General features: G+C 33.4%; 2 protein-coding genes across 3 annotated transcripts; one reads left to right on the plus strand and one right to left on the minus strand.

Moving 5' to 3' along the window:
- Nucleotide 1: 1 nt before the first annotated feature.
- rnasekb (ribonuclease, RNase K b) lies at nucleotides 2–2,058 on the minus strand. Its single transcript, NM_001045375.1, is given in 3 exon segments — nucleotides 2–666; nucleotides 1,420–1,502; nucleotides 1,858–2,058. Coding segments are annotated over 3 exon segments (306 nt in total). The 5' UTR covers nucleotides 1,936–2,058; the 3' UTR covers nucleotides 2–521.
- A 143-nt stretch (nucleotides 2,059–2,201) lies between these two features.
- On the plus strand, nucleotides 2,202–10,092 carry bacc1 (BPTF associated chromatin complex component 1). Of its 2 annotated transcripts, NM_001008605.1 has the most exon segments (6): nucleotides 2,228–2,445; nucleotides 2,527–2,621; nucleotides 3,352–3,453; nucleotides 5,378–5,607; nucleotides 5,689–5,790; nucleotides 8,924–10,092. In NM_001008605.1, coding segments are annotated over 6 exon segments (615 nt in total). In that variant the 5' UTR covers nucleotides 2,228–2,424; the 3' UTR covers nucleotides 8,989–10,092.
- The last annotated feature ends 1,466 nt before the right edge of the window (nucleotides 10,093–11,558 follow it).

Raw genomic sequence — 11,558 nt, forward strand, 5'->3', positions numbered from 1 at the left:
ATAAGATTCTCAGTTCTCTTTTATTGTCATAATAATGCCAAGTATACAGCACAAAGGTTGCGAGGTCAATAAAGTAACAGACATTTATATTACCACACAAACATTTAAATATTGCAATTCAAAAAGAAAATAGTGCACCACACACACACGCGCACACACACACACACAATTCCTACATGAACACCAGCTTCTATCATCTGGACCCATAGTGTTTAATAGTGTCTTGATTTTTTTTTTACAACAGTACAGGCAAAACTATTTTTGTGTATTTAAATTATAGAGAATGTGTAGTTAATCTAACAAAACATCATGTATTTATGCACTCAGCATGTATTTGTGCATATTTGTTGTATGTTTTAAAGAATCATTTCGCTTTGTATCCATTTACAGTATTAGTATTTTAATTATTTAACTTTTGAGACAAAGCTGAACTGCCAAATAGATCCATTTCTCTCCTAGATTGTTGAGTAGTCTTTTATATATAAATAATTAGGAATATCAGGAGATGAATTCACATTTGTTTATGTGACCATGTACTCTTGGCGTTTGTTAAGGCGAACCTGACACAGAGATACTGCGCCAACACCAACATAGATGGCAGCGGCTATGAAGCAGTTGATGCCGACTTGGTTGTAGAGTCCGTAAATTATCTGCGGTGGATCCTTGCTGTTGAGAACAAATAACAGTTTTACAAGTTAACATATGCATGCAGCAATGTAATATTATCAGCTCACAAACTTATTTAACAAGCTTAAGACATTCAGTGACCTTCGGATTTAAAGATGACGCTCTATTTATTAAATATCTAACAACGTTAACCTGATATATTAGTAAAAAATTAAATTTGCTTTAAAAATCGGCTTGTGATTGGTCAGTGTGTAGCCAATCAAATGTGTGCAAGCATTCTGCTTAGCATACATACAAAAATAGTTTTGCTCAGATGATTAGGCTCACTAAACAAGTCAAACAGTAAACCCGCTCTGCCAGTTCCATGCATGCAACTTACTCTAATTATTATTACAATCTATGACAATTTTTGTTTTTTAATATATATGATTTATTACAAAATGTGATTTGTTTCAGTAAAAGTGAAGCTGAATTGTTAGCAGTCTTCAGTTTCATACAAACTTAAAAAAAGACATTATTCTTATATGATGATTTGGTGCACAGGAAACATGTAATGTTATTATCAAAGCTGAACAAACAATGTTGCTACTTAATATTATGAAAACCACGCTACATTTTTAATCATCTGATTAATATGTTTAAAAGAAAATTATTGTAAATACGTGTCCTTGCTGGAACACAAAAATCTTATTGGCCTCAAAAATGTCAACTGTCTTAGCACTTTCTATTATGTGTTTTCTGGAACATGGCAGCATTAATATATATATATATATATTCTGTTGCATAACTTACTCATTACGAATGTCTTCCTCAGTAAATGGAACATCTTCGATCAGAACAGCTGATTTTGCACTGAAGAAGATCCCCAGCATCGACTGAAATAAAGACACAATAAATATTAAAAATAAGTGATATAAATATTAATAATAAGTGGAACTAATTATGGAATGACACATACGATGAGAAAAAAATTGTCAAGCCAAGGCCTCTACATCCTATAATTTCAGCACCTGCTGTTACATACTTCGAAGTGCTTTCCTATGATGCAGATTGCTGATAAATATGTATTTATGCAAATGTGTAAGAAATATCTGCATTTATTTATCTGTGTACTTTTTAAATACACGAATATTTACTATTATCTGATGTTCCCGTCGATTGGGGTTGATGCCATTAACGTAAGCTAACGTAAGAGCTAGCATGCAATGTCACGAAGACTGTAATCCTTACCAGCATAATAACACCCCAGACGCTCAACACGATCCCGCAGGCGGCCAATTTGGGCCCACAGAATAAGAGCGACGGCATTTTATCCGAAATCTTCCACCGATTCTTCCTCTCAAAAACTGGGATAAGAATGCTACATCCAATCGGGATGACAGCCTGCCTCTTTCTTCATCGACGACCTATGTCGACGACGGGATGTGTATTGGCGACTCTCGGGATTGCTCGGCTGGTTCCGTGAGATAATTCGGCGATGCTCGGCTATTTTCGTAGGCATGTTGCGCAGATCGTGTGCGGTCTTTTCATTGGCTATGCATTGACCAATTACACGGCGATTTTTGAAGCGCATTGTACTCTGGGAATTTTTACTTCGAACAATTATGTTGCTTTCATGCCGAATATAGAGGCGTTTTATTAAAAACAGAATTAAAATAGAGTTATTTTTAATGCGGAAGGTCAATGAATGACTGCGGCAGTCATTTTAACTCGCTTTGATACTTTCGTCTTTTGGAGTCGTTGGGATTTGTTCTTGTATTTGTGTCAGTTCAGTTTATTTCTGCTCATCACTCCAGCATGACTTCAGCTTCCACAAAGGTAAACATTAGCATCTTTGTACATTATTATTCATATTCTTCAGTGACGGATAAATAAAAAGCAGAAATACTTGTCAATTAGGTGGGCGAGATCTTCTCGGCTGCTGGCGCTGCTTTCTCCAAACTGGGTGAGCTGACCATGCAGCTGCATCCAGTGGCGGACTCTTCACCTGCGGGGTGAGATGCTCAGCTAACCATCTTTCTGTTCAACAGCAACTACACAGTTTCACACACACTTTGGTTGGATAAATGTCCTAGCTAGAGCTGTACGGAAGCTAGTTTCTCATACGGAATAGTAAAACATGTATTTACGACTTTTTATCACCATTCTAAGAAAACAACAAGAAGAATTGAGAGTTTCAAAATGATAGATGTATAAACTTAGAAACGGTGTAAAATGAAATCTGAATAGAAAGATATGTAATCAGTGAGATTTAAACTTGTGTGGGGGAAAAGTTAGTAAGATGTGTGCTTGGAATTGTAATAAGCTTAAAATAAACAAAATTGTGCAGAATTGCAAGAAATAAGAACTCAGAATTATGATACATTAACTTAGAAGTGCAAGCAATAAAGACAAATCTACAAAATATGAACTAAATTTTAATAAATGTATAATTTCTTAAACTTGAAATAGTGAGAATGTCAGAATTGCAAGTTGTGTGCTTGGAATTTCACATCGATTAAAACTGCTTAAACTTGAATCTGTGTAAAAGAAAATCTAAATAGCAAAATATGTACTCAAAACTGTGAGTAAAACTTTTATGACATATTAACTTTCACATTACTGTCTTTAGAAAGTAATTAACTACCATATTTAGTTACCTGTAATATGTTACTTTTCCCCCGAAACCGATCTTAATGAAGTCAAATATATGTTGTATAACTGACTCATTTTCCCTTCTCTCAGAGCCAAATGGACAGACACAGAGATTGAGATGCTGCGGTCTGCTGTTCGCCGCTTTGGGGAAGATCTGAACAGCATTAGCTCAGTCATAAAGGAGCGAACAGTGTAAGTGTTCAAGAAGAACAAAACTCCAACTAAGACCGTAACAATGAACTTTATTCATTTTTAGAATTTTACATTACAATACATTAATTTTTTGAATTTTACATTATATATATGTATATATATGTGGGTATCTCAGGGTACTCAGGGTATCTTCCATCCATTCTTTATCTGTTTTCAAATAAAATAAAAAAAACGGGGAAAAAATAGATTTTGGCTCAATTTAAATTTTTTTGGTTTAGGGTAGGAAAACAAATAAATGACTTTAAAATTCATTACACACATGTAGGCGGTGCTGAAACCCCCATTTTCTCAGATTGGCCAACCAAATCTGAGCTTGTGACGTCGCCCATAAAATAAAAGTCTTCTGCAGACCAGCACCCAGGTTTTTAATTATTATTATTTAATCATATATATAAACTAAGTTTACATATTCTATCATTTGATCAGTTAGCAGGCTTACATTTATTGCGTATGCAAGAATAAATAAAAACGTAAAAATTAGCAGTATTATTACACATTTGTCAATAAAATAAGGTCATAGTTTGCTGCCAAAGGTCTTGCTGCTGTGCACAAGACAGCCATTTCCGAGCAGAACCTAGTATGCATGACTGCTTCTAAGCAAGGCTTATAATAATGATAATATAATAACAATAATAATATAAAGGGACTAAGCCGAAAAGAAAATGAGTGAATGAATAATAATATTAATATGCCTATAGTTCGCTGCCAAACTTCTTGCTGCTGTGCACCTGATGCTAAGCAAAGATAGCCAAAACTTATATTGTTTACTTAGTGTTTTTTTATTGTTTAGTTTTTTAATAGTTGTTAGCAGGACCAGAATAAGAACACATTGGGCCCTGGGGATATAATAAAGGGTACCATTAGTTTTTATTTTATTTCTCCTATTTTAATATAAGGATATATATATATATATATATATATATATATATATATATATATATATATATATATATATATATATATATATATAGGACTATTATTTTGAGGGCGATGTCACAAGCTCATATTTGGTTGGCCAATCAGAAGAAAATGGGCGTTTCAGCACCGCCTACATGTGTATAGTGAATTTTAAAGTCATTTATCCGCTTTCCTACCCTAAGCCGAAAAATGAAAAATAGAGATAAAATTTGTTTTGTGTGCAAAAGAAAAAAAAACTAAATGTTGAATTTTTTTTGTTTGAAAACGGATATGGAATGAATGGAAGATACCCTGATTCCAGTCCAACATAAAATACTGATTGTTTGTTTATTTTTTTTAATCTGAAAGTGAAGTCATTTAGTAAAGAGTATTTTTTTTTGTGTTGTTTTGTTAGAAATAAACTTGCATGTGGGATAAATTTGGACTGTGTTTGAGCAATCGGCAGTTACACAAACAAAGAAATGTGATTAGAAATGTTTTAAGAATTTCTCAAATTGTAATAATTTAAAAAAAGGGCTGAATTCTGTGATAACATGGTAACAGTACAAACTCTGAAAAGTTTCACATTCCCATATTAAAGAGATCCAATGTATAAAAACATGTTTTCAAAATGATGATCCAAACTGAGCAGTAATATGAAAATGACGTACATTTTAAATGCTTTGTGAGGGAAATATTATATATAAATATTTTTTTTCTTATAAACCATGAGCAATATTAAATGTGACTTATAAAAAGGGCCACACTTTAAAGTAGGATTCCATTATTGAATGTTAACATCTCTTGACATGAAAAAAATGAACAGTACATTTAATACAGTATTTATTCATCTTTATTAATGATACTTAAGTCGTTCATTGTTAGTTCTCACTGTGCATTAACTAATTAAGTAATGTCAACAAACACAACTTTGTATGTTTTTTTAATAATGCCTTAGTAAATCTTGAAATTAAATCAGGAATTATGTCCCTCAATCATGTCACAGAGCCCAGATTAAGACCACAGTGAAAAGGAAGCTGTACGAGGACAGCAGGGTTCCTCTCACTGCAGAGTCACCTAAGAAAACCATGAAGAAAACCACAGTGTCTCTTCCAGCACCTCCTGCATCAGTGGCCCCCACCGTCATCACTGTGCCCACTTCACAAGTCGTCGTGTCAACCGGACTGCAGAGCTCCTCGTCTTTACAACCAGCAATAAAGAACCCTAAACCATCAGGTGACATGGATAATACATGAACTGAATTGTCATTAATAATATCAGTGTAGTGATGCTCATAGTTTGGCTCTGTGTCATCAGATGTGACTCTGAGTGCTCTGAATGACTCGGATGTGAACAGTGATTTGGTGGATATTGAGGGGCTTGGAGAGGGGTCCAACAAAAAACCAAACTTTGACCAAGGTGAGTCACAATTTAAGTGCAAGTGGTTATTTTTCTATACATGTCACTCATATTTATGTCATTTCAAACCACAATTAAAATTAAATTAAGAGTGACATTTTTTTCTGTTACAATTTATTTTAAAGTGTCCTCTTAAAGTGTACCTATTAATTTAAATACTGAGCGATATTGAATAACATACATTATGTCTAGTGTTAGAATGAGGGCTAGGTTTTGGGTTAGTTGCTTGTAATTATGCATAATTCTTTGTAATTTGTATGTTAGGTACTTGAAACGTGTAAATAATGCGGTACCCTTTTTATCACAATGCTGTGGAATTGAAATTTTATCTTTTTTTTAAATCACAATTCTTAGATGCATACTCAGAATGATGATAAAAAAAGACGAAATATTGAGTTTCAATCTCTTCATTGCAAGTTGAGATTATAGTCTCTTTATTTTTAAGTTTCCAGGTGATTTCACTAATAAACTTTGAAAAAAATGACAACAAGATATAAACTTGTGAATATTTAAATTTTAGGAAATCTTGCACATAGACAATACATTCCTGAGAGGGAAAAAGTCACAACAATCACAACAGAGAGATAGTCACCATAATCTCTTAAATTTTATTACTCTGTGGTGGAAACAAGCTAGGCTTGTCACAATAATCAAAATATCAACTTATCGCACAATACATAGACATGATGACCTCTATCATTTTTGGTGATGCAATACAAAAACCAATTCTAGCAACATATTAGCTGATTGTGCGACATCTCTATTTCTTTTAGAGGTGTCAGTTTGGTTAAAAAACACTAGTATTTACTATAAATTACTGTAGTATATAGCCATCATGTGGGTGTCTGACAACTTAAAATAGTTCTGGTAGCAGATATCTCAGCCACTGTTACTTTTTACCTGGCACTTTTTTGTCAATATTTATTATTATTTACTTGTTTAGGATATACATTTTCACATTCTGATTCCAATGTCTAGTTAGTCAATTGCTAAAATGACTATAATTAAACAAAATATTCTTAAGAATAAAATATTATGTGTTCTTTGGAAGAGTGGACTTATCTTGTCATTCTGGCATTGCATAATTAGTTAAATAAAATAGTCCTAAAATGACAATAGCTGCGTCCCAAATGGCACACTATACACTATGCACTCATGCACTATGTACTTATGCACTTACACACTCAACAGGATAGTATATGTATGTAGTGGTGTCCCAAATGGCACACTAATGTTTTTTTACTAAGCGGAAATTCAAACCGTTTCCCTGATGACGTTTGACTGTTGCCAAATCAGTGAAATAAACGACCGAATTATCAATAATACTTGCCGTGAGTATTGCCGCATTTACCATCCGGAGGCGCTATAATCACTCTCGTAGGAGAATTTTGCTTTCACCATCCAAAATAAATAAAGTTATTCAACATGTGCGTCCGATCGCTCCGCCCCTTCCGCTACGTAAGCAAACCTGCGGTCGTTGAGTTTGGAAGTGTCCATCATTACACACTTCATTTTAGCGGCTGAATGAGTGCATCATTCGGGTAATTAAAGTGCACTTATTATTTTGATAGTTTTCAATGTGAACACACTACTTACACTATTTATACTACAAAATGGCGTAAAATAGTGCATAAGTATGCGATTTGGGACGCAGCTAATAATATAGTTTATCGTAATATATTTTGGTGCAATAAATAATTCATTCATTTTCTTTTCGATTTAGTCCCGTATTAATCCGGGGCCGCCAAAGCGGAATGAACAGCCAAATTATCCAGCATATGTTTTACGCAGCGGATGCTCTTCCAGCTGCAACCCATCACTGGGAAACATTTATACACTCTCATTCACACACATACACTATAGACAATTTAGCCTACCCAATTCACCTATAGCTGCCTCTCAATGTATCATACAAAAATAATTACATTTTGAAAGGCCTAAAACAAGCTTCTGTAGTTTTAGCCACAGTTATTTAGTTCTGCCACAAATGATCTTATTGACGATTATTAGAATGATTAATAGCAATTGTTGCAACAGGCATTAAGTCATTCTTCAACCTTTACAATTAAAGAAAATTGCTCACTTTCTATCTAATAACACAAGCTAATCATTTTACACTTAAAAAAGTTTGCTGTTTGTTTAAACTAAATATTTAAAATGAGCTGAAACACAATTCTTGAGGTTTTTTTTTACTTTAATCCACTTCAATTTGTTATTTAAACTTAATTGATTTGTGTTGGGACAATTTAGTGGAACCCTGTTTTTTAGAGTACCATTTTAAAATGGAAAAAACATAACTATTATAAGTTATGCAGTTATCGCATAATTATTTATTTTTAACAAAACAGAGACATTCGCATTCACTAACAAATTAAATGTACACTCTAAATCAGATTCTTGCTGTCTGAAAGGCTCGAGTTAAATCTAAATAACATTTTTAGTCATCTCAACTTACATCAATCAAACTGACCTTATATTTATCTAATATTAAGGTAAATATTAAGTTGCATAACTTTAAAAGATATGTGAAACCTGATAAACTAACTGATGAACAACAAATTTTGTCTTGACTTTGTCATTTAATTATTTTACAGTGTATGAAGATTAACTATTTTCATGTTTAATTCTGTATAAGGTTCTGCATTAATTCACATCAAATGAATAAAGAGACAGCATAATCGACATCCAGGGGCCTAAATTACAGTCTTGTCCTACAAGCCTCTCACCAGTCAGAAAATATTGCAGCATTTATGAATCATAATTGAACATTTACTAATGTATTATTAACATCCAAGTTCGTGCTTCTTAACATGAGTTAATGCACCATGAGTTACCATGAACTAACAATGAACTACTGTATTTTCATTAACTAACGTTAACTAACATGAAGAAATACAGCAGTAAGTGTATTGTTCATTGTTTGTTCATGTTAGTAAATGCATTAATTAACATTAACTAATGAACCTTATTGTAAAGTGTGACCAATATTTTCATAGAAGATACAGATTTGTTACAGCATAATGGCTATAGCTAAAATTATTATTATTTTTTTTTACATTTAAAATCTGTTATATATATATATAAAAGTGTGCTGACTGCTGTTAATAAGCTTGTTTTTTTTTTCTTTCGACAGAGAGCTTGAATTTGGACTCCAGTCTTATAATGAACTCCAGTGATCTGCCTCTGCTGTCCCGCTGACCTTCAATGATCTTTCAGTCAAAGTGAGATTCAGGGCAACGGGGGGCAAACATGATCAATGACTGCAGTTTGATCATCGCTCTTCACCTGTTACACCCGGTCCAAACCGCATCAGACCAAGCCTGAACTGCATCACTAGCTTCTCTTCCCGTCTCAAACTCAATGAAGTATTTAATGCATCCTTACTTCCCATTATGCAGCAGAAATCATTATTATTATTATGGTTTTGTGTCTATTATTATTCATGTTGTTTGATTGATTTTACCCACAGTTTTACAGGACAGTGATGCAGGGGTCAAAGGACTTAAAAATAGTGTTTTTTGTTTTTTAAATAATGTTTTTTTTTTTGTATTTTAATAGGCCCCTTTGGCTAAAGTAAAGCTTTGTGAAGTGAAATGAGACGCTGATTGTGATGAAATAGTGGCAGCATGATATCTGAAATAGTTGAAGAATCTTCTTTACTATTTTCTGTCACTGCCATTGTATGTTAGGTATGGAAGCCTGTTTTTGTCACACAAATAGAAATTGTAACTGCGACTTTTAATCAGCAAATTATGTTATATTGTCATAAAATTGACTTTAGTTCACTCCGTTTTGATTTCATGGAAACTTTCTTGACCTTTTCCTCAAAATTGCTATTTTATTTCCAGCTTTAATTCTTATTTTCTTTATAGGATTTCTCAAAATGCTCTTTTATTTCTAGCAATTCTGTCTTTTTTTCCTTAAATAACTTCATTTCTTGTCATTCTGAGTTTACGTGTAGCTATTTAAAGTTTAGTTTATTTTTCATAATTATGACTTTATTTTTACAGAATAACAATATATAAAGTCAAACATTTCATGCAATTCTGAAGAAAGTAAAATGACTAATGATAAAGTTTATTCAAATTCAACATTTGAATAAAAACTGTTCATTTGCAATTGAGCAGTTACGTCTGTCTGGATGTCTCAAAACCGAAAACAAGAAGTCGCAAATACCTTTTACTTTCATTTTGTGGTAGAAACAGGTTTCCATAATTAGGTGCAGCTCCTATTGTATGTGTAAATATTTTATTTTTAACAGTACATATAATTAAACAAGTCATTTGGACTGTAAACACCAGACATGGCTGTTTAAATTTCACTTTTGTAATAAAGGTGCAGTAGGTGATCTGCCAAAATGCTCACCGGTTAGCATAACATCTTTGAAACACAATCTCATCCCTGCCATCCAAATCCATGCCTACTGAAATCATGAATGCACATTCTAAAGATAACAGTAGACAACCCACTAGATCATGTCATTGGCCAGTTAGAAAACTTTATAATACTTTTTAATACAACAATTCTGAAAGAAACTGTATTAAATCTAGCACGTTTTCAGTTGTGTAGCAAGCAAAACTTGTCATCATGTGCAATATTTCATGCATCCAATGATCGCTGGTCTCACTCTCTCACATGCTTTGTCCTAAAGCAACTACTGTATGCTTAGTGATTGGCCTGCAGGGTGCAGATATTACACTAATTACTAAGCCATACTTACATTGTATTTCAGTGTTTGTTTCTGCAGAGTAAGCAGGTAGATCGAATTTTCAACTGCCAATGCGAGTCGCGCATCATTAAAAACCATAGAGAATGACGTCATGTCTGATTTCATTTAATTTCAGTTTTTCATTTTGCAAAACTTAAACCTCATACATGAGGGATAAAGAGGCTTTTATATTGTCATGTAGCACAAGAATTTACACATGTTAACAAGAGAGAGAGAGAGCGTCACATCCGCCACGTAAAAAATGTAAACATTAAGATGCTTACTGGTTTAAAAAAAGGCCTAGATTTAAAGAAGATGGCCAAATGAGAACTTTTCTGTTATAAACTATAGCAAAACAACTTGTCAAATAGAATAGTAAAAATTGAAACTCTGCAAATAGATTAAATACAAGAACAGAAAAAAAAGAGCGCTCTTTTATTATCAGCTGTCAGTCAGCGCCTGCTCTTTTTTTTCCTAGTCACTGCATCTTTGCTGTGTAAATGCAGACAGTCGAATATGAGTCATGTTTAAAAAATTATGTAAGCGGGTCGTCTAAAAATCAGATATAGTCAAAAAATCAGATTTGACCATCAAGATCTGCAGTGCAAATGCAGCCTAAAAGAAATACTTCAGCCATGGTTTCATCTTTCCTCCAGCATCCGAAAATAACTCCAATATTGATTCAGGATTTGTAAAGTTTAGATTCAACATTCGTTTTTACCAATGCCACACTCTCTCTCTCTCTCATGTGCATGTGAACGCGGTGCACGTGCAAACGGCAGATCTGCATGATTGGCTGCACAGATGTACAAATCTACATTTGTTGATCGTTTGGGCTGTTTGTCAGAATTATGCGAATAGTCGCCGTGACAAATTTAGTAAACATTTAGTTTCATGCCTTACCCAGAATATAAAAATACTTATAAATACATTTAGATCACTTACTTTAATCATTAATATTGGAATGTGAGGAAACTTTCAACCAGCACAAGAATAAATATTTCTGAAGACAATCACCTACTGCACCTTTAATCTTCAGCACAGAAAGACAAAACACAAG

This window comes from Danio rerio, chromosome 10 (assembly GCF_052040795.2).
Source record: "Danio rerio strain M-AB ecotype USA chromosome 10, GRCz13ab, whole genome shotgun sequence".
Classification (NCBI taxonomy): Eukaryota; Metazoa; Chordata; class Actinopteri; order Cypriniformes; family Danionidae; genus Danio; species Danio rerio.